At 48.0% G+C, this 23,775-nt stretch overlaps 3 protein-coding genes across 3 annotated transcripts; 1 reads left to right on the forward strand and 2 right to left on the reverse strand.

Moving 5' to 3' along the window:
• Positions 1–16,967: 16,967 nt before the first annotated feature.
• PtA15_7A101 (uncharacterized protein) lies at positions 16,968–19,408 on the reverse strand (the record flags this gene model as incomplete). The annotated part of the gene is made up of 3 exons (XM_053170673.1): positions 16,968–17,086; positions 17,738–18,082; positions 19,105–19,408. 3 exons carry the CDS (start codon positions 19,406–19,408, stop codon positions 16,968–16,970), a joined length of 768 nt encoding a protein of 255 aa, XP_053021930.1.
• Positions 19,409–20,151: 743 nt separating this feature from the next.
• PtA15_7A102 (uncharacterized protein) lies at positions 20,152–21,234 on the forward strand (the record flags this gene model as incomplete). The annotated part of the gene is made up of 2 exons (XM_053170674.1): positions 20,152–20,773; positions 20,888–21,234. The coding sequence occupies 2 exons, from the start codon at positions 20,152–20,154 to the stop codon at positions 21,232–21,234; spliced, it is 969 nt and encodes a 322-aa protein (XP_053021931.1).
• Positions 21,235–21,555: 321 nt separating this feature from the next.
• On the reverse strand, positions 21,556–22,865 carry PtA15_7A103 (uncharacterized protein; the record flags this gene model as incomplete). Its single annotated transcript, XM_053170675.1, has 6 exons — positions 21,556–21,680; positions 21,779–22,211; positions 22,271–22,324; positions 22,457–22,485; positions 22,600–22,634; positions 22,738–22,865. The coding sequence occupies 6 exons, from the start codon at positions 22,863–22,865 to the stop codon at positions 21,556–21,558; spliced, it is 804 nt and encodes a 267-aa protein (XP_053021932.1).
• Positions 22,866–23,775: the final 910 nt, after the last annotated feature.

Consider the following 23,775-nt stretch of genomic DNA (forward strand, 5'->3'; position numbering starts at 1 on the left):
TGGAGGAGTGAATTATTGATGGATGAATCCTCCGGGGAATAAATCCCTCCTCCTCCCAGGAGGAATCATTGATAATGGTCTTTTATTTCAACATTTCTACGAAAAAAAACCTTGAATTTTGTCCAGATGAGGAATGGAACCTGGGTCCATGCGCGTGTGCTGTCGCAAGAGGGGTCCTGATGTCTGAGCAGGGGCTCCGTGCGGGAGGCGCGCATGCGGACTGACGAAAAGAAAAGTAGGAAATGGTCGACCTGTATCTTCGGAACGGCTCGATGAAATTTCTTGAAACCGAGTCCATTCGAAAGATACAATTCTCTAGATTAAAATGGTATATACTAATTATTTTTAAGGGTTGAGTATCGATTGTGTAGGGCCGGTTAAAGATCCAAGCGAAATCCGCGGGCGCGCATAGTAGTAACACCGCGTAAATATAAGGCGATATGTTTTCGGGTATAACTTGGATTTCCGTCGATGAAAAGTTCTAATTCCGGGCTCATTAGAAAGGCAAGAAGGAGAGGATGAATAGACAACCGATCAATATTAAAGATTAATTCGGCCGATGGGCAGCCGTGAATGCTGAATGAAAACCGTAAATGAGTCCGTGGAAATACTAGGGGAACTTTGAGCGCGTATAACTTTTGAACCACTCGATAGGATGAGCTGGAACCGAGTTCAAATGAAAGGCAAGATCGGAAAGATCCATTCTGAAACCGGGAATATTAATTTTGTGACCGGCCGAGGGGTTGTTGAAGCCGTTCAGAGTATCAATATGATTTCCCGCGGTTTTCATTGTATAGAAGTTGAAAGAAAATGAATACATGATGAAATAATCTTGAGGTAACGCCAAGGAGCTGTCCGATTGGACTCCTGAAGCTGGCAATTCGACTGAAAAAGGTTATAGGCGAAAAGAACGACGTGAAAGCGATCCAAGAGCAATCCAAGAATTAATTAAACTGGGTCGAACACCAGAGTCAATATTAAAAAAATGAAAGAGAATCCGCGCCAAACGATTCTGAGCAGTGAAGCGTCCATCGTGACGTCATAATATGAATAAGAAGTGGTATCTATAAGGCCCTGGTTGTCAGCCAACGGGACAATCCCGTTATTGCTTTACCTTATCCACAATGATTTCGTCCAGCGCTACGTCCACGCCTTCATCGCCACAAGAGATCCTTGAACCATCGTTAGAGTACTCGTCCAACACCTCTATTTCCTCATCGCAGCTTGATGAAGAAGCCGTAATTTGTCCCAGCCATGAGTTCCCGTTCTCGATTCGACGAGCGCATTCGTTTGTCAACAACGTCCCCGTATACAATGCTTTTGCAAGAGATAGCTTTAAACCAGAAGAAGTGGATGCTCTTCGCCATTATATCCAGCAAGGACTCCTCGCCTTCGCTCGTGAGGACCTCGACGACCCAGTAGCGGCTCGCAACGCCCGTCTCCGGTTATACAGCCGATTTCACGACGCCTTTACACATGTATGTCGAGTGGATTCTGTATGTATATAACAAAAAGGACTAGAAGAAGGATGATATAATACTAATACTTTAATCCCTGATTTGTTAGATGGATTCTCATTCTATAATTGATGCCATGGTAGCAGAGACTGAGGAAAGGAATGCCCTGGAGTTGTTAAGGGTGAGGGACCAAGTGGAAGAGGAGGAAGATGGTTGGAGGGTAGAAGCAGAAATGGAGAGGATAAGAGCTGAGGGTAAGTTCTATTTTTTTATTCTTTATTGAGGATTTTTACTAATGTTATGCTTTAATTTTCTTTTGATGTCTTTTGAATTTTTTTTATTTTTTTATTTTTTTTTATTTTTAGATAAGGAGAAGGGAAAAGAGAAGGAGGAAAGTGAAATGGAAGAGGGTGATGTAGTGATAAAAGAAGAAGAGGTGAGCTTTTGATTTTTATATTTAGTTATTTTATTTGAGAGTGTTTTGAGACTGATTTATATATTTCTGATTTGTTTATAGATTTGATTTTATTTTGTTTTTATGTTATTTGTGTAAGAAGATGAGAAAGAGAAAAGAGAAGATAAATGAATTGATTATTCCTTATTTATTATTTTTACCTAGAGTGGTATTCCTTGACATGAGCTGCAGCAAACCTTCTGGCTAATTCTGTGCCATCCAATTCTTCCAAGATGTAAGATCCTCCTGGGTTTTGAGCCTTGATTCTGTAAGGGCCATTCCATTTATTTTCAAAGAGCTTGCCAAACTGAGAGTCCAAAGATTTATTATACACTACTACTAATTGACCTTTCTTTAGTGGCTGCCTTGATGTTTTCTTCTTGTTCCAATAGTCCACAGAGTTCTTCCTGGAATCCATAAGCTGCTGGTGTGCTTGCTGCAAGATGGTATCCCTGTTTTCAAGCTGCTGAGTCCTAGCCAATAAAAGATCCTGAGTTGATTCTACCTCTGACCAATCCACTCCAAAGAAGGTTTCCAATTCTAGGTCAATGGGTAAGATGGGGGGCTGTCCAAGAACTAGCTCATAAGGTGAGTAACCAGTTGATCTCTTGGTAGAAATTCTGTCTGCAAATAAAACTAAAGGTAAATAATTCCTCCACTTCTTGCCTTCTTTTCCACAGAGCTTGACCAAGGTATCCTTAATTGCCTGATGTCCTCTTTCTACCATACCATTTGCTTCAGGATAATAAGGGGTGGTGACTTTGATTTTGATTCCAGATTCCAGAAGGGATTTTTGAAATTGTTGTCCAAATTCAGAGCCTCCATCCACTGTGACTGACCAAGGGGCTCCATATCTGTAGATCCAGTTGTCCAAGAACCACTGAGAGATTTTCTTTGCCTGAATCTTTTCTAGTCCAACTGCCTCTACCCATCCAGAAAGGTCATCTCTTGCAATTACCAGGTACTTCCATTTGCCAGCTTTGATGTGAACTGTATCCAAACTGACTCTTCCAAAGATGGTTGCTGCTCCTGTAGGTTTCTTGGGTTCCATTGGCAATTTTGAACTCCTCTTCTGGCAAGCTTCACAAGACTGAACCCACTTGGTAACACCTCTCTTGAGACCTGGCCACCAAAATCTGAGTTTAATTCTTCTGTAGGTTTCAGCAATACCTCTGTGGCCTAAGGATTCATGAAGGGAATTGAGGATGGATTTCTGAGCTGAAGGAGAGGTGACTACTATCTGGGAGAATGGTTTGTTGATCCTGTGCAAGACTCCATTGGAAAGGAAAAAGTTGGCTGATTTGTGCAAAATTTGCTTGAATTCCAGGCTGCTGCATCCTGGAGGTTTGTTCATGGTTGAAAGGTATTCCTGGAGATGCTTCCAAATTCCTTGCTGCAAGTTACTTACCCCCTCCCCCAACTGAGCTGATGTCCCCAGAAGCAGGCCAAAAGAAGAATGTTTAGTTCCAAATCCAGGGTGAGGTTTGATCCAGGTTTCATCTTCATCAAAGCTAGGACAATCATCTTCATCAGAATCAGGGGGTCTTCTTGAAAGTCCATCAGGTAAGGTGAAAGTTTTTCCAGGAGTGTGAACAAGGTCATAGGAGAATAACTGAATAAATCCAATCCATCTGTTCATAGGGGCATTGGGAAGTGAAGGGTTGTTGATCATTCCAATAAGGCACTGGGCATCCACTCTAAGTTGAAAATGTTGACCCCACAGTTTGGTTTGAAGCTTCTTGAGGATCTTGGCAACACCTAGAGTTCTAATTTGGATTGTGAGTACTTTGATTCCCTGGGTGAAAAGACTACTGACTCATATAACACAGGCCTATCCATTCCATCAGAATCCTGTTGAGTAAGTACAGCACCTGCAGCAATAACACTGGAGTCCACTGAGAGTTTGATTAAGCCAGCATCAGGTCCATAGTCCAATTTCTTCAGGGTGATGTCAGTTCCAACAATCCTCTTGAGGTCTTCAAAGGCATCCTGGCAATCTTCAGTCCAATCCCAAGAGGAGTCTTTTCTGGTGAGTCTTCTGAGTGGAGCAGTGATGGTTGAGTAATTTTTGATGAACATTCTAACATATACACAGATACCTAGGAATCCTCTGACATCTGAAGGAGTGGTGGGAGTTGGCCAGGTTTCAATCTTGTTGAGCTTCTTGATGGATATCCTTCTTCCTTCCTTACAAACCACATGGCCAACCAGATCCAGGGCAGGTACACAGCAAGCAAATTTCTTCCCAGAGATAGTGAGTCCAGCTTCTTCAATCCTGAAAAGTATCCTCTCCAAAGTAATGGCATATTCATACATAAATCTTCTGATCTGGGGGTTTTCCTTTAGAGTTTCTTCATTGTAGTCAGAGGTTGGTCCTTTTATACCTCCATCATCCACAAAGATACCCATATGCTGAGGTAATTCATCCTGGAGTATCCACATCATTTGGGCCTGATATACTGCAACTGAATTGGTGGCTCCTTGGGGTAATCTGGTAAGTTGAAATCTTCCAAGGGGTGTTTCAAAGGTGGTTAAAGGTCTGGATTCTGGAGCTAATTCTCTTTCATCATATCCTCCCATGATATCACCTAGTCCATAGCAAGCCCTTCCAATGAATGATTCAATGAGTTCCTCTGTCTTTGGTGGTAGTCCAGCGTCCTTAATGGTGACTTTGTTGAGTTTCTGAAGGTCATGTACAATTCTGAGCTTACCATCCTGCTTCTTTACACAAAATATAGGGCTGGAATAACTGGAAAAGGATTGTTCATAGAGGCCAGTGCTGAGTCTTTCCCTTACCAATTCTATAACCTGGTCTTTGATGGGTGCAGGGATTGGAATTGGTTTCTGTTGCCAAGGTTCATGGGGAATGACTGGAATGATATAAGGTTGTCCATAGGTGTGTTTAAGAAGGCCTCTTTCTGTTTCTACAAAAGCCAAAGCACCTTGTCTAATCACAATTACCCATACTAGTAGGAGATATTCTTGAGGAGAGAGCCATCCAGGAGGTCCAAAGTTGATGAGGTCCAGCCTTCCTTGGGTAATCTTGGAGGTAGGAATGAATGGTGGGGGAAAAGGGTTCAAAGGAGTGAGGTAAGGATCCCTGGAGAGTGGTGGCCTTGATAAGGGAGGGTTGAGAGATAATGGCATTGGTTGGTTTACTGGTTTTATTTTTTTTAGAGTTGATTTATACTTTGCTGAATGAGTGACTACAGTTTGTTGCTTTTGGTTATTTTCCAGGGTTGCAGTTGTAAGAGAGGGGAACTGAAAACCTGGTCTTAATCTAAAAAATTTACCAGTCCAGAATTGGAAGGTATGCTGGTTTCCCACTTCTGATTACTGGGGAGTATGATTGGAACCAAAAAAGTCTGACCAGCTGAATCCATGATTGAAAGTGCTTCTCCTCTGGCTCCATTGTAGTTGATGTTAGCTGAGACATCCATCAAGAAAGGCTTTCCAATAATCATCTGAACTGGTCCTTTGGCTACCCAGAAATGAACTGTCCTGACTACTTTCCCAATGGTTACCTCCACATCTTCAGCAATTCCAGGTATATCAGTAAGGTGACCTCCAATTCCTTTGAGCTTCATAGATTTAGCAGTGAGTACTAATCCAAGTTTATGTGCAAGAGTTTCAGGAATAATGTTGACCATAGAGCCAGTATCCAAGAGTGCTTGATGTTTCTCTCCTCCAATAGTGATGGTGATGTACCCAAAAGGACAGGAATAGTGAGTAGTGGGTGACTCCTGTGCTGGTTCTTCTTCATCCTCCATGTCTGTGAAGTTTGCTGATTTGACACCATCTAATGGGACTCTTCTGTTGGTGATCTTCTTCCTGATACAGTCAGTAACTCCTGGTGATATAGCAAAGATTTCTCCAAAGGCCAACTCTATCTTTCCTGCAGTCAACATCCTACTAGCCACTTCTTCTTCAATTCCTGGGTATTCCTTGGCCAAGGTCTTTTCCAAATAGGTCTTCTTAACTGGTTTGTCCTTAGGTGCAGTGGTTGAATCCTTGTCCTTATCCTGGAATCTGACTTGAGGGGAGCCTTTAGAAGCAGGGGATTTGGAAGCACTAAGAGTGGGGGGCTGGGCCATGTGAAGTAATTCCTCTGTATCCATGTCCATTAGGTCCTGTTTCTCCTTCCTGATCCTTTTGTCTGACTTGGCTGTTTCCTCCTCATCCTGATCCTTAGAATTGTTTCTGGTCCTCTTTCCAAGGTCTGCTTCATAACTATGGGCTTGATAATAGGCTGGTTCCTCCTCTAATTGGCCAAAAGAAGATGTGAGCTTAGTTTTAGAGTACTCTTCCACTGGGGTTCTGATTGGCCTGCTTGGAATCCATGGAATAACTGATTTGTCTGGAAGTTTGTAATCTCTTCCATCCTTGATAACAGCACCACTAGACATGTCCTGGGAAAGTTGAGAGCAGCTGTTGGTTCCATGGGTTTCCTGGTGACAATAATAACATTTGAATGGCCAGGTCCTAGCAGGTTTGTCCATGTGGGGAGGTAGTCCTTTGCCAGCAGTGAGAGATGCAAGTTGTTTGGTAAGGAGTTCCACTTGTTTGTCCAGAGAAGTAGAAGCAGTAGGGGCAGCTCCCTGAGTAGCAGGTGTGGGTTTGGAGGTCCTAGGTGAGTTGTCCAAAGTGAATTTCTCTTCTGCCCTCCATTCAGTCCTTCTGTTGACCACTGATCTTGAGTAAACTTCCTGGTGAATGTAGGTAAGAAGAGTTTCAGTGTCTGGCAAGATATCACCTCCATCCTTTGAGGCTAGCATTTGATTGTCCTTCATCAAGCTCCTAGTAACCCTTTGATCCAGATCCTTGTGAAGAGTTTCCAAAAGAAGGTGTCTAAATTCCTCCAGGCTGGTACTGTACCCCATTCTTACCAAGTAGTGAGTGATGGTTTCAAACTTGTTTCTGAATGTGTTGAAGGTTTCCAAGGTGCTGATTCCTCCATCCTGAGCTGATTTGTAGACTAGTTTCCTGAGATCCTCCCTGGTATATCTGACCAATGGCTGAGAGGTTCCAAATCTGGTGAGTAACTGTTTCTTCAGGGTTTCCCAATCCAAGTTTTCATGGCCTGACATGTCTTCCACTTCATCCTTAAGGTCCAACCCTTTGATAAAAGCAATGATTTGTCCAGCCAGTTCCTTAGAGTTAGCACCATCATCTCTTCCAGCACTTTCATACCTTCTAATGAATTTCTCCACAGGCATGTTGGTTCCATCAAAGAAGAGCTCCTTGTCCATGGGTTTGATCTTTACTCCTCTGCTGACAGGATCCTGATACCTAGGCATAGCTGGTTCCTTATTTAAAAAGTGAGTGTTGGACCTGGTGGAGTGTGTTGAGTCGTACCTTTGGCTCTGGAACCTGGGAAAGCGGGGTGGAGGTGCCTCTAAATCTTCTGAATCTTCTGAAGGCTGATTGGTATCTCTATATCCTATGTATCTAGGAATACCAGAAGTCTGAGGTCCAAATGGAGGTCTGTAAGAACTGGAGTTGACTTGTGGAGTAGAAGGAACCTGAGGATCTGGAGCATTGGAAGAAGCCTGTGGACCTGGACCAGTAGAAGAAGGTTGGTAACTTGGACCAGTAGGAGGTACCTGAGTCTGACCAGCATTGGAAGTGGTGGAGTCCTGAACTGCAGCATTACTGGATGGATCCACTGGAGGGTAAAGACTGGGAGCAACATTGGTGTTGGGGGATCCTTGGGCAGACATGATTGAAACAGGTAAGTTGAATCTAAACCTGAAGAGTGTTGAAGGTTGATAATGGAGATGCTGATAGTGTTATTGTTGTTTGAAGTTGATTCTAAAAGCAGGAGGTTGATTTATAAAGAAAGGAGTATGAGGATGTGTAGGTAAAAGTAGTATGTAGCTGATGGTAAGAGTGTTACTAGAGCTGAAGATATCTGAAGTATAGAAAGGCCACTGTTGGGACACCACTTGTGGAACTACTCAAGGGGGAGAATAGAGCTTGGAAGGGAAATGGATAGCAACACTAGTACTAATGTAAGCTATGCAAGGGTGCTGATGAGGCTGCCTTCCTGACTAATGCTGAGGGGATGAGAGTAACACTAAGAAAAAGAAGAAAAAGGTGTGGCTGATTTCTGCTTGATCTTAGGAGCTAGTACTATGAGCTTTAACTACTGACTACTGAGGGTAAGAGAGTTTGGAGGAGTGATGAGAGAGGGGAATGCAATGGCAAGGTTTAATGGCAAGGGGTTGATGAGAATGGGCACTTTATAATTTCTGTATCTAAAATTATCTATAACTTCTACATAAGGTACAAGTGAGGGGGGAAAGACAGTTCTTATATGAAGGAAGGATGAGCACAGACAATAAGGAGTTCTGGCTATGAGAATGAAGGTTGTACAAATGAGGAAGAGTGATGTGAACATAGTAACAGTATGTAATGATGAGCAATGCTGAAAGGGGAATGCTGGTTATGGGAATAAAAGAATGTACTAATGGGGAAGAGTGATGAGAACATAGTAACTACTTGTAATGATGAGCACTACTGAAAGAGGTAAGCACAGATCCAATGATGTAATGTGTACAATAGGCATAGTACATAATGAGAAATGTATGTAAAGGGTTTAGTATGTGAGAATAAATATGTAAAAGGAATTTACTGTAATGATTCAAGTAGGTTACTAATGAAATGAGTATTGTAACTAATGAAGAATGTAGGTTGTCTGTAAGTCTTATATCCTTATATAACTACTGAACCATTGAAGATAAGGGGGTACTATGTATGAGTGACTATAGGTGAAATTTGGCGTAGAATCTGAATATGCAATAATAATGAAGTATTTGTGAAGGGTTATGGGGGAAATGGGAAATGTAATGATGAATGTATGTAAAGAAAAGCAATGAAACACTACTTATGGTTTGGAATGGAGCACCACACCGGGAGGCAATTCCTCCCGGACGACTCCTTCATACACCAGTCGCCCGGGAGGGATCCCTCCCGGACGACTAGGATCCCTCCCGGACGACTACTTCATATATCAGTCGCCCGGGAGGGATACCTCCTGGACAACTGCTTCATGCACCGGTTGTCCAAGAGGAATCCCTCCTGGACAAGGGCCCTACATACATTGAAAGTCGCCGGAATCGAGTGGAATTAGACCCATTCAATGACTGGTGTGTTCAGGTCATCAAATGGGTCTAATACCACTCGATGTCCGACACACACCGGTCAATGAGTGGGTCTGATCCCACTCGATGACCGGCACACACCGGTCATCGAGTGGGTCTTATCCCACTTGATGACCAGCACACACCAATCATCGAGTGGGTCTGATCCCACTCAATGACCGGCACACACCGGTCATTGAGTGGGTCTTATCCCACTCGATGACCAGCAAACACCGCTCATTGAGTGGGTCTGATCCCACTCGATGACCGGCACACGCCAGTCATTGGGAGGGTCTTATCCCCCTCGATGACCGGCAAACGCGAGTCATCGAGCGGGTACACATACCCGCTCGATGAACGGCACATGCCAGTCATCGAGCGGCACATACTCGCTTGATGACTGGCACAAGCAAGTCATTGAGAGGGCCTTATCCCTCTCAATGACCGGCAAACATGTGTGCCGGTCATTGAGTGTACCATCTCGAAGAACGGTCGGTGTGTGCCGGTCATCGAGTGGGATCAGACCCACTCGATGACCGGTGTTTGCTGGTCATCGAGTGGGATAAGACCCACTCGATGACCGGTGTGTGCCGGTCATCCAGCGGGTATGTGTACTTGCTCGATGACTGGCGTGTGCCGGTCATCGAGCGGGTATGTGTATCCGCTCAATGACTGGCATATGCCGGCCATCAAGCGGGTATGTTTACCCGCTTGGTGACCGGACTGTGCCGGTCATCGAGCGGATACACATACCCGCTCAATGACTGGCGTGTGCCGGTCATTGAGTGAGTATGTGTACCCGCTTGATGACCGGACTGTGCCGGTCATCGAGCAGGGTGTGTACCCTTTCATCATGTTGACTGAGAGGGATCCCTCCCAGTCTACATAAAATCTGTGGGCTTGTTGACCAGGAAGGTTTAATAAAGCTGAGCATTCAGCTCAGAGTAGGTTGTGTTATATATATATATATATATATATATATATATATACATATATATACATAGCTCAGACTCAGCTTGGTGTGCCTCAGTATTGTGCACTGCACCAGAGTTCAGTTGAGCAATGTGCAGGAATTCCAGGGTTTACCACCCTGGGATTCATTGGTATGAGCCTTGTATAAATGGGCATTTGACTCGAGTATGCTGCATGTCAACTGGCAGCAGTTTCTCGAGTTTTTTTCATAGTGTGCCCTTCTTTGCTACAGTAATAGCAAATGGGAGACCTAGATTCATATAAGGCTTTTCCGGATGGTCCACTGCCAGCATATTTGGCTGGGATGAAGTCATCCCAGTTTAACTGGGATGCACTCAACCAATTTAAAATGGGTTGATCTTGACCAATGAAATATAAATCCAAGGGGGGTACCTTGGATTTATATTTCATCAGTTGAGATCAACCAAGTTTAAATTGATTGATTTCATCCCAGTTTAACTGGGATAACCTCAACCCACCCAATTATGCTGGCAGTGGTCCCGCATCGCGATTGAATTCTCTGCCAGCAGTTGTTGGAATTTTCTCCAGTTCCAGGGATAGAGATAGGATACCCTTGGCAATATCTTCAACCTTTTCTTCCAGAGCACCAGCAGGGTTCTCTGAAATCATCTTCTGACGGAGGATTTTGCCTTGCTCAGATCCTTTCTTTGCATCTAGTGATTTTTGCATTACACGATTAGCTTCAGTAAAGGTGCCTCCGTATCCAAATGTGTCCTGGGACCCAGCCTTCATTTCCATTTCACTGAAGTTGATGAGATCCTTAAGCTCTGGTGGTTTGCAGTAACCGTCCTTCCTGTATGTGATCTTGTTTCCCTTGATTAATTCTCGCTTGATGTTTGTTTGTGATTCTGTGGAGAAGGCTGCCAGAAACAAATAGACTACATCTTTTTGTGAGGTAATATGTTCATTTGTCACAAGGTATTTCACAATCATCATGAATTTTGAAACAAATTCCCTGTATTCGTGTGAGTCTTTTAATCCTCCTTCCTTGGCAAGTTCTTCAGACAGGGTGCGGAGGTCATGTATGGTATACTTAATTTGGACGTAAAAGTCTCCCCAAACTTCCTTCAGCTGTTCCCAATCACGCTCAACGTAGCCGTCCAGGTTTTCCAGTTCTTCTTTGAGTTCCTCGCCCACCACAAACTTGTCAATTTGCATCACCATGTCCCAGTCGCTGGCACCACATGCTTCTGCTGTCCTCTTGTAACGTGATAAGAAAGTTTTTAACTTTTCTCCTTCAAATTTGAGGGTGTCATTCTCAATCTTGACGACTTTTGTCTTCTTTTCATGTGTAATGTTGGGTTGACTTATTTCCGGTGTTTTGAGTTCAGTTTGTGTCTGGGGTTTTATGCGATATCTTGTGGGTGTTATTGTCTTGAATAATCTTTCTGCCATGTCTGCAGCCAAGGTTGAAGGTGCTCTGGATCCTGACGCAAAAGCTGTTCCTCTTGCCTTTCCAGGTACTGATGTACTTCTATGTTTGTTAGTCTGCATAAAATGTGGCTGCTATATTGTCATACTAGTGTTTCCTTGGTCTGCCATACTTCCATCCAAATCTCCTGGTATAGTATAAGACATTTTTCTTTAAAATAAGAGGTTCCTGTAAAAAATATATATAAAAAAAATATTTGGTTTATAATAGAAGTTGATGTAGACTGCTAGACAATATCAAAGATCCTAATGATCAAAAAATATAATAAACTGATAGTCTCTGGTCCTCTTTAACCAGGGCAGATCTGATTTATCCTTAAATAATATAAAATCTAGCTTATTCCCCAGTACTCACTGCAAAGGAATAGCTAGCCTGAAACAAATGGTTTGTCTAGAGAGTACTACAAAAGCTTTTAGTATATCCAAATTTATCTAATTTTATATGTTTTTAGAGTTACTCTTTTTTGTAATTCAATGATCTTTCAAAAAATACAAGGTTTTTTGTAATGGAAGTCTGGTTTTCAAAGTAACAATAATATCACAACTGATAATACCAATTTATGCTTGAAGAAAATATTCAACTAACTATGCCACTGTTGGGACACCAGTTGTGAGACTCCAAAAACGGTTTGCACCTCTTATGGCTGAATTTAGAGAAGTATGTGTGGGGAAACCCCTGCTTCTCTGAAAGACAAAGACTGACAACACCCCCAGCTAGGCTGGAAGCAAGAAGACAGTGGTCTAGTGTAGTTGAATACTTTTCTCACAAGTGGCTCACAATGGACTGTGTATTGCAAGATATAAAGCTAGTATTTTATTATGTGGCGGAGAGTGTGAGGGTGACAATTTATTTGAATCTTGTGGGAGGAATGATCTCCTTCATTGGATGCCGGGGAAAAGGAAGAGAGAGCCCCTCCTTATATAGAAAAATGTGAGGCATTTATGCTGGTGGTCTATGTACATGAGGGGTTTTGGCTGGTGTGCCTTTACAAATGCTGTGCAAATACAGCTATGTACAGTGTGGCAGTGTATACATGAGCAAATTTAGCTGGTGATCTAGTTACAAGTGTGGCTTACACAGCCCTCTGGTTGCTATGGAGTCTTCTCAAGTGACCTGCACAGCTTCCTGTACTGCTGTGTAGTCTGCTTAAATGACTTGCACAGCCCCATGGTTACTATGCCGCTTTATTAATGTGGCTTGTGGTTGCTACACAGTCACATCTGAGGCTGGCTGGTTGCTACGTAGCCGCATATATACACACATATATATGTAAAAGGGTAGTATGTAAGCTATATACATGCAGTTTTTTAAAACTGTGTATGTGAGCTGAAGGGAGTGTGTGTATCACTAGATGGTGTAATGTAACACTACATATGTAAACTAGAAATTTTTGAATTTTTCCATCCAGAACTAGAGCGTCTACCACACCGGGCTTGCGTCAAGAATGTGCCAATGCACTTCCATTGTGCAAGGCCTGCGCAAATGATATGCCAATGCACTGGCACTGTGCAGGCCTTACGCAAAAGAAATACCAATGTCAGACGTTGACACAAGGCCAGCATCAGAAGATATGCCGACTGCGGCTCTGAAGGCCTCCCGTGTAGAGACATCAGGTCAGCCACCAAAGTTCTTTGGTGGCGTTGGGGAGGTTGCGCTGGTGCAGTTCTTTGTGTTGTTGCTGTGTCAACTGCAAACCCTGGTGTACACCACGGGTGCAGTTGGATGGTGGGCGGACGTCCGGCCTGACGTCGGCCACCTCCTCTCCGCCCCTGCAGTTAAACTTTGCACGGCGGACATTGGGAAGGTTGGGCTGCCCCTGACGGCGGCTAGGCCACAAATCCTACCCGGATGTTGGGCTTCAAGCTGGGATTACCCAGACGTTGGCCGTGGGGCCCAGGGTCATGATGAGATCCAAGCAGCAAAAATCATCCAAAGGGAGGGTTGATCCGGCAACTGCACCATACACTCTGGAGATTGATTTCTCACTGGTGCAATTGCTTCCAACCACTGCAATAACAACAATATTCATATCAGCATACATCTTAGTCACCAACATATACCGCATTCTCTACTTATCATGAAGAGCAAATGGTGTGAAGTCCGACTTTTTTTTTTTTCTTTTTCTTTCTCTTCTATCTAAGATCTGCGAGCACGCTTGGCAGATCGTACTGGTGGTCTCAGGAATCTCACTTTTTCAAGTGAGTTTCTGACCTGACTTGTTGGTAAGGTCGGCTCATTTCCGGGGGCAGCCGACCTGTTGACAACCTCGAGGGCCGGCTGACCATGCTGACCCGCTGGGCAGATGGGTTGGCCGGACCTATCAGACAAGCCGACCATGCTGCCTCGCGAGTCGGCACGGTCGGACGAGGTCGGCCTGCCCTCCCTGTCGGGAGGAACAGCCGACGGGTGGTCGGGCAGGGTCGGGCCGACCCGAAGGGCTGCTCGACGTCCTGCCAGGACGGCCCAATCCAAATCTGACGGGAGGGTCCGCCCGCCGCGCGACGCACTTTACAAGTGGAGCCGTGGTGTACAGCAATGCCAGGAAAGCTTGCGGCCAGCTTTTGGACCGCTGATTTCAGCCTCAAAGCCTGTATGTATGGCTCCTGTACGTCAGGAATGCCATTAGAAGAAAAAACCTAGTTTCTTTGTTTTCCACTTTGGGGCCTTGAGGGCCCCACCATTGGATTCCTGGAGTGATTTTACTTTGTTCCGGCCCTTCGCTGCCCCTGCCCCCCTCGCTCCTCGCCCGGCCCGGCACCCATGTCAAGCAAAACCAGCTGCCCGAACGGGGTTTGTCTGCCTGTACAGTGAAGCTGTACAGGCCTGTGGCTGAAATGCAGAAATCATTTCAGCCACAAAATTTGGCAAGCTTTTCTGGCATTGCTGTACAGCAATGTCAGAAAAGCTTGCGGGTTCGCGAGGCTGAAAATCCGACACACACACATTTTCATTTCAGCCCCCTGCCCTGTATGCCCTTCCAAATCTTCGATTTCTTCCCAATCCTTCCCTCTCTCCCTCCCCCCTCCCCAACCACCATGCCCCCCGGACCTCCTCCCCCCTCCACGAAACCTAACCGAAACCTAACCTCCCCCCAACCGGTACCACCGCCTGTCCCGCCGGCCGCCCGGCGAACCAAATCCCCACCCGCCGACCACCCAGCAATAACCGACGACCGCGCCAGCAATATTGCCTACGCCCCCAGCGATACCCCATACCAGGTTTGTTCCCCATCCCCATCCATTTTTCCCTGTCGCCAAAAAGCTGCTAACTAACCCCGACAACTGCAGACCAACAACATTCTTTTTGAATACCCATTCAAGCGGATTAAGGCCAGTGAGTCACCTCCCCCGCACCCCTCACTGCCCCCAGCGCTGACATCACCTCCCCAGTCATGGTTTATGTCAGATACGCCCGAGACGTCAAATTCATTGTGGTCCGAATGGCCTCGCGGGGCTTGTCACTCGACCAGATCAACAAGACGTTATTTCAGAAGGTCTCACCCGACTCGCTCCGACGGTGGAACGATTTGTATCGCCAGACGCGTGATGTGGTCCGAGATCCCGCTCTCTACGAGGATCGGGGCCGTCCTTTGGCCTTCACCCGTGAGGAGGCCGAATTTGTGCTGGACGCCCTCGCCGCGGAGCCCACTTTGTATCTTGACGAGATCCAGAGGCATATTGAAGCTATGACCGGCACTCGCCACCCCATCAGCACGATTCACCAGGAATTAACCAGGCGCCTTCTTCTGACGAAGAAGGTAGCAAGGACTGTACACCCTGATCCGTCTGAGGGGCATCGCGCGGCCTATACCGACCACATTGGGATGTACCCCCCGGAATACCTGGTATTTGTTGGTCAGTGCTGTGGGGCTGCTTGTTGTTTCACCAGACCGGTGAATAGCTGATGCCGTTTGCCCTGTTTTGCTATGTTATCAGATGAGTGCGGGGTCTCCCTTGGGACACACTCTCGGGACCGTGCATGGGCGCTTCGTGGCCGGCGCACTTCTAGGCTCTCCAGGCCCCTCCGAGCTCCTAGAATCTCAGTGCTGCCTGCTGTCTCGTTGGATGGGTTGCTCGCAACCATTGCTCAAGAAGGAACGATGCGCCGCATTGATATGGAGTACTTCATTGAGGAGGTATTGGTAAGCGGCCTGTAACTCTTATGTTGCCCGCCCCCGCACTGACACGGCTGGCGCCCGCAGGTTCCGGAAATGAACCCATTCCCCGGTCGAAACAGTATTCTCGTGATGGATAATGCACGCATCCACCACGGCGGTCGAATCGCAGAGATATGCGAAGCGGCCAACATCCTCTTGATTTACTTGCCACCATATTCCCCCGATTTCAATCCGATTGAAAAAGTTTTCTCCGTCCTCAAGTCTCAGATCAAACGGCATCAGATATTGACCGGTACTATTGCGGACGCCGAGATCATCAAGGACTTCTTGCCGACAATTGTGACCCCAGCGTTGATGAGAGGACTATTCTTGGGCAGCGGGTATTCGGCGGGGGCCCAAGGGGAAGCGATCATCAATGCACCTGAGGAAGACAATGGGGCCCCGGGGGCTGTCCCCAACGCAATTTGATGAGCCCGAGGTTCTGTGGGCGCTTGGGGCCCTCATTTTTTCCTTCTTTTGTTTCATAGGCTTTTGCCTCTTAATCCTATCTCACAAGTGCTTTGGCAATGAACGTGCAATGTGAGATTAAAAATGATTGTGATTTGTATTTTTCCGCTAAGTCCTCACGGGGCCGCCGCGAGAATAGAGGACTTAGCGAGGTGAGAATCCACCTTTTTTGTGTTTTTGGCTAAGTCCTCACACGGGCGCCGCGAGAATAGAGGACTTAGCGAGGTGAGCGTACACCTTCTTGGGGTTTTTCCCTAAGTCCTCAGGGGCGCCGAGAGAATGCAGGACTTAGCGAGGTGAGCGTACACCTTCTTGGGGTTTTTCGCTAAGTCCTCATGGGGGCGCCGCGAAAATTGAGGACTTAGCGATGTGAGCGTGCACCTTCTTGGGGGTTTTTGCTAAGTCCTCATGGGGGCGCCGCGAGCATAGAGGACTTAGCAATGTGAGCGCGAAAAACCCAAGAAGGTGCACGCTCACATTGCTAAGTCCTCACGGGGCGCCGCGAGAATGGAGGACTTAGCGATGTGAGCGTGCACCTTCTTGGGGTTTTTCGCTAAGTCCTCACGGGGCGCTGCAAGAATGGAGGACTTGTCAGCAAGAAAAAGAAGGTGGAAGCTCACAGGGACTCATTTTGGGGAGCTCACAGAGAGCCTTTTTTGGGCAGCTCACGCAAATCATGAAGAACTGACTATTGCATTGCTATGCGGGGGGGAGGGGGTGCTTGCTCCGCATGTGACAGGAGCATGGGGAAGACATTTGGATATGACAGATAATGGGAAAACGAAAAGAAAGACACGCCACTGGCTGTGCCACTTACCACCGGGTTCAGGACCCGGATTTACTTAGGCGGTCCTGGGGTTGGTCCTCAGATTTCCGGGGAGGGGCCCATGATGGGTTGTGCGGGAGATTCCTCAGGGTCGACGGGCTGCGATGGGGAGGGGAGTTCCTCGCTTGGGCTGGGTGGGGAGCCCAAGCCAGAGGCCACTGGCGGTCCAGTTGCGGATTCAATGTTGCTTTGGGCGGCACTGGAACTTGACGGGGCCGGAGTTTGCGGATTCGTTGGGTTGGTGGCGGACTCAGTGTGAGTGGCCACCAACCATTGCGCACCCTTCATCAATTGTGAGGCAATTGGCAAGGGGAAGTTGAGGGATCGCAAATCCGCTGGGGTTGTATCAAGGAAGTAATCCCATCGTCGGATGTGCGCCAGGTTGATCAGCGCCCTGGGGACGGGGTCGTCTTTGTCAAAGTTGCACAAAGAGAGGAACTCCTCAATCGTCAGGGCGGTCCCTAAGGCGTTGAGGCGGAGCCTGTCTTCCGGGCTGCTCTTGCTAATCCACGAGCTCAAAGAGTCCGATCTTGACATCGGTAGCTTGCGGGTTGGGGAGGAAGAGGGCGGGGATCGTGGCCTGCCAAAATTTAAGCGACTGATTGTATGAGCAATCCCATCACCTGCGGGGCTGCGAAGTATCTTGCGGGCCGGGGATCGAAGCTCGCCAGCCGGAGGACCAGATAACACCTCAATTTCGGACCCCGCGGGGCTGGGGGCACGGGTGTTGGGAGCCGTGCGGAAGGAGGAATCCTCGGGATGTAAGGATTCCAGCTCGTCTGATTCGTGTCCACGGGCCATCTGCACACCGTGACGTGCCCCGTTTGCAGGGGTGGGAGAATCCGACTGATTCGGAGAGGGTCCCAACGCCGTGGCCGTCTCCGCGGCTTGCACAGGGACAGAGGCGGGCGCCGTCGGGGACGGGTTGGAGACGAGGCGTGGAGGGATAACTCGGCCAGTGGACGTAATGCGCGGGGCAGAGAAGACCCAATCTCCAGGGGCTGGGAGGAATACGCGGGCGGCGGCAGCGGGGTGCGGGATGGGCCCACGGCTGGCCAGGGGGGAAGCCGTGGAGCCATCTGGGGAGCAAGACGGGTTTGGACGAGCATTGCCGACAGCGGGGCCGGAGGTGCGACCGCGGGGGGAGGGATTGGCTGGGCGAGCGGGGCTGATAGAGTTGCCGGTAGGACCATCTTGTCTGTGCCGGCCAAGGCGGGCTGATTGTTGCGCAGCCAAGTCGGCCAGGGTGTGAACGCGGACGTTTTCGACCACAAATTCTGGTCCAGGTGGTGGGTTGTCGAAGTCTACCCCGCGGGCATTGTGGAGGAGGGCCCGGCTCCAGGTGTGCAGGCATTCCCGGTTCACCCTTATTGACCTGGATGGGTCCTGAGGGTGCTGGATCCGAAGCGATTCCGCATTGCCCCCATACTTGGCGATCAGGTGTCGGGTCAAATCCGTCAGGATGCTCAACCTCCTTGCGGCATTTACATCTGCCCTGGGCTGGTTGAGGAGAAAAACACACGTCAGTCGGCGGCCCGCGGACGCAAGAGAGGGAAATCAGGGGAGTGTACTTACGTTCACCACAAGGCGGGCCTGCGCTCGTTCCAACGCGAGTCGAGTGTCTTCTGGGCCATAGCTCATGGCAAGGGTATCTTGTTGTGCCCGCTCCTGTGAATGTTGAACGTCAGCATACCATCACGGCCAGCCAGCAGGATGATCAGGGGAAAGAAACTCACCTGCTGTTGCTCTTGGGCAGCCCTACGCGGGTCATTCATCGTTATCTTGACCTGCACTTTGGAGAGCGGGTTCTCCAACACCGCAGAGACGAAGGGCGCAAAGTCGGCGTCGGTGGTGATCATGGCGTTCGATTTTGCACTGTATGTCGCGTGCTTCATTATTATCCCCTGCCATTGTAGCAGGCCCTGGGCGTCGAGGCTCTTGAGATGCGCCCCCAGGAGAGGAATCGTTTTGTTGACGGCATCCACGGCGTCGAGTTTGAATCTTGCCCAGTTTGAATTTGCAATGTCAGTCAGGAGCACCGCGGTGCCCCTGGGAAGCACTCGTTCCCATTCCTTCGCTGCTGCTGCCGGAGGATTCCTTGCATTGGCGGCTTGGGCAAGCTGGCCGGCCGCGGTCCGCATGTAGACGTGGTGGAGAATCTGGATGGGCCTCGGGCCCGGGGCATTTGCAGCAGTAGCGTTTGGATTCCCGCCATCAGGGGGGCCTGGAGGGTTTTGATTGGCGGAGTGGGAAGCTTCGATCGAGGGGCTTGCCAGATCTTCGCCATCGGAGTCTTCATAGAACAACCTGCAAGATTGCCCCTCTGGCGCCTGCAAGGGGCCAAGTTGAGATTCCTGGGGTGCGTCCTCTGCGGTGCCGTTGGGAGTGTAGTCCGGCGGATCACGTTTGGCACCAACCCGGCAGGTGAGGGTGAAGAAATCATCAGTTGCTTGGTGGTTGGTCGTTGATCTGTTGGCCATTGGCTGAATTGGTGTTCAGGACCAATAGAACTATGTATCAGCATCTGCCTGCGAAGAAATGTGGTGAATCACAGGGAGTAACTCACAATGATTTTTTTGGATGAATGGATTGGGCTTGATTGGACACGGTCTTTGTGATAGGCCTGTGGGAGGAGCGGCGGTCAAAAGTTGGGTGAGTTAGCAGCTTTTGGCGACAGGGAAAAATGGATGGGGATGGGGAACAAACCTGGTATGGGGTATCGCTGGGGGCGTAGGCAATATTGCTGGCGCGGTCGTTGGTTATTGCTGGGTGGTCGGCGGGTGGGGATTCGGTTCGCCGGGCGGCCGGCGGGACAGGCGGTGGTACCGGTTGGGGGGAGGTTAGGTTTCGGTTAGGTTTCGTGGAGGGGGGAGGAGGTCCGGGGGGCATGGTGGTTGGGGAGGGGGGAGGGAGAGAGAGAGAGGTGATGCTGAGAGGGAAGGATTGGGAAGAAATCGAAGATTTGGAAGGGCATACAGGGCAGGGGGCTGAAATGAAAATGTGTGTGTGTCGGATTTTCAGCCTCGCGAACCCGCAAGCTTTTCTGACATTGCTGTAAGTCAGAGCACCGAAGTCGTGCGGCGCACTGGACGGGGCCGCACCGGGTAAAAACAGTTTCACCCCCGATCAGTTATGGTTACCCGCTGCGCACATAGTGCGGGCTCAGTATCCAAGGTTCCGTGGCCCTTGCATGGACTCCGCTCAAGAACCCGCTACACCGAACATGGGCAAACGAAAACGACCATCGAAGGTCGCTGGTCCTTCTTCGCCCCCCCGCAAAAGCTCCGAGAAATCGCAAAAGCCACTTAACGCAGATCTCCTGGCTACAGATAATCCTGAGAAGAAAGAACTGAATGCAAACGAGGATGGGATGGACGGGAACAACGAAAACGAGGAACAGGCGGACGAGAGTACTGAAAAGGAGAATGAGGAGGACGATTATAATCACAACGAGGTCGAGGGAGACGAGAATGACGAGTTAGAGGACAATTCAGAGACGCTCCCGAAATCAACAACGGCATCAAAAGTGATCGACTTGAATGAAATCAAGAAGTTCGGACAAAAGGTTGACCGAACTGGATTGGTCTACGTATCTCGAATCCCACCCGGCATGGGGCCGAGTAAACTGAAACATCTGCTCTCCAAGTGGGGTGCGATCGGAAGAATCTATCTGGCCCGAGACGAGAAAGCCGAGGAATCGAAACGAAAGTTTAACAAGAAGGGCAAGATCAGGAAGAAGTTAAAAGATAAACATCAAAGTTTCTTGTTCAAAGAAGGATGGGTTGAATTCATGGATAAAAAAGTTGCGAGGAGGGCCGCTGAGATGTTGAACACTCGTCCAATCGGTTCGTAAACAACTTTCCAGCAAGCGTATCTACGACCCATCAAGAACGGTCGTGAAGGAGATGAGAATACTGATAAATCGATTATTTTACTGCTTCATGACGACACTTGAGCAGGAGGAAAACCAAGCGATCGATACTACTCCGATTTGTGGACATTAACTTATTTGCCGAAATTCAAATGGACCAATCTATCGGACCAGATAGCTATCGAACGAAGAATCAAGGAACAGCTGGTTCGAAACAGTCTGGAAGAGAGCAAGATCTCACAGGATTGGTATCTGGGTATGGTCGAAAAGAATGCAACCAATCAGAAGATTCTCGCGAAGAAACTCAAGAGGAATCCCGAGTTGTCAACCGCCGCTAAGGCCGGTAAACCCTTGGATTTCAAACAGAGAGAGTTGCCCACCGCTCCCAACCAGCAGGGATCCAAGCTAAAATCTGTCCTGGATGGCCTTTTCTAACCTATCCGATCTAGTCAAAGTTTACTATTGTTTTCTACCTTCAATGAGGGTTTTTTTTTCTTCTTTTACGTCGTACAAATCCCACTTGCCTGATGTTGTCTACTTACTCTCACATGTACACCAGCCCAAGGGGGGAAAAAACCTTGTGCTAAGAGAATAGGCTACTGAACATACAAGCTAATGTAGAGAATGAAAAGACAAGAACGTGATAGAGATATACAAAATGGACACCCAGCATGATGTAAGTCTATGTTGGTCAAGTAAACCAGCGGCCCTCTACCTCATTCGTCGCCTGATGGTACCGAAGGAGTTAGTCAAGGACTAGCAGCAGCTAGGAAAACTATTTTCGGGATGTTCGGCGTCAATATCATTCCACCATGGAAAATCGTGTGGGAGGCTTTCGGGCAAGAAGCTTGGGTAGTGGCGAGTCAAGATCGATTTAAATTCTATCGGAAGAAATGATGAAGTAGAGAGTGTTAGCCAAATTTGACACCATCCAGAGGATCATGAATAGGGTAAAGTAATTTGAAAGGAAGTGAAGGACCTTGAGTGACGATCTCGTATCCCGCAGGAGTGAGATGCAAGCCATCGACGAGGAATGTGGACAACCCGCCCTGACTCTCGTCAGCCGCCTTCGTGATGGCCGTCCAGGTGTCGATCACTGGGAGCCCTTTCTGCTGAGCAACCTGGCAGACAAGCTCGGCGAAGAGCCGGGTCCTGGCTGGGTCACGGTCCATGTTCTCGGGTCGCCAGTCCGGGAACCGGGACGCTAGGTTGGCCGCACGCAGCGCAACGGAGATCGGCGGCGGGGTGATCAGGACGACCAGCAGCTGGGAGCCGTCTTGGTGTGAGCCCGTCGGAGACGCGTGCGCTTGGATCATCTCAATCAGTTTCACCATGTTTTCCACAAACTGCTCCGGCGTCACCGTCTGTGGCTTCGGTGGGATCACTGCATCGTTTGCCCCAAACCAGATTGTCTAAAACCACAACTTGATCAATTGATCTGGCTTCTTCCAATCTGTCAAGCCAGACTTACCACGATTCGCTTCCTGGGAAAGCTATTACTGCCAGCAGACTGCGCCGGAAATATCTGCATAATTTTTTAGAACAAAAAGCCCCTATTAGCTCGAAACCGGACCCTGATTAGTACCCCGTTTGGGTGTGTGATGGTTGATGATATCGAGAAAAAAAGAAGGCCAGAAACTCAAGAGATGTAATTTACCTTTTTGGCAACATGGAGAGCCCAGGCAGCTGCTCAACCATATTACGGATTGTATCAAAAAATGAGATGTCCGGATGTTGTCATGTAAGTTCCAAAAATGATTAGAAGCGAAGCAAACATTGACCAGGGAGCTAAAACTCAACTGTTGTAGCCCGAGAATCCCCGGTTGACTACGTCTCTGCGATAGGGTTCGAATGAGAAAAGAAGAACAAAGTGAGCACGAGAAGAGTCATTTTATCCAGCCAAAATGAGTCTTGAGGAGGATGGTTCGCAATACATACAATCTGCGCTGATAGTAATTGGCTAGTTCTGCGCCTGTGCCGCCTGCTTGCCAAGCAAATTGAGTGATGCTGTCACCAAACATCACCAGCTCGTCCATCGAGAACGGCTCGCACTTTGTTGTAGACATTGCAGATTGTGTAACCTGGCGTGAGCGTATTTTGCTGTTAATCAGTTACTTTTGTCGAGAGGGCATAAGGATTCGAGACGGGTCATTAGCGAGAAATGAGGCAATACTCACTGGGACAGTAACCATAATGACTTTGTTTTCGGGAACGGCTCGATGTGCGACTAAACGCTTATTCCTATTCGTGTTATGTACCGGAAGATCAGACAGTTGGAGATGACGAAATGTGGAAGTGCTGAAGTTCCAGTCGGAGTTTTTGGGGTTCTCACAGTAATTTGAACACGGTACAAAACTCCGCAGTGGATCTGGAACATCGGAAGCCTGTCAATTAGACGGATCGGATCGGTCGCCTGCAGATTCTGGAATGTGATCTAAAGATAGGGGAATGCTGGGGAATGCCCCCTAAATCATCACCAACCTCTCTTGCGTTTGGTTACTGCCCTCCATTGCCCAGGAAAAAAATCATACAATTTGAAGTGCTTACCTTTGAGGCCGAAACAGGCCATTCATACTGTTTTTGTGCATACCATTTTGGGTTTTTGATTCCAAGTGATGCCCTCGTCGAAGTACTCCTCGCGGGGTGTAGTTCAAATTTAAAGAAACCTTCAATGTCGTCCTGCCACTGGAAATCCACACAATAACTTGCTCGGAAGACACCGTCAGAACACTGTCCGGTACATGACAGAGTTGTGCCAACTTGGGTTCAACTTGGAACCCTGGCGAGCTTCTCCAACCTTCCCGTCGAACGCACGTTCGGGAAGGTGGAAGGTGTGACTTTCCGCTTACCGGTGAAGGCTTGTCCATTGTCCAAAGCTTCTTTCAAGGAAACAGATCACCGGAGTTACAATTTCTGGACATCAAGCCACTTGCGCCTGCCTGGTTCATGATGTGTAGGCCAATGGCGACTACAAGA

This window comes from Puccinia triticina, chromosome 7A, assembly GCF_026914185.1.
Source record: "Puccinia triticina chromosome 7A, complete sequence".
In the NCBI taxonomy this organism is placed as follows: domain Eukaryota; kingdom Fungi; phylum Basidiomycota; class Pucciniomycetes; order Pucciniales; family Pucciniaceae; genus Puccinia; species Puccinia triticina.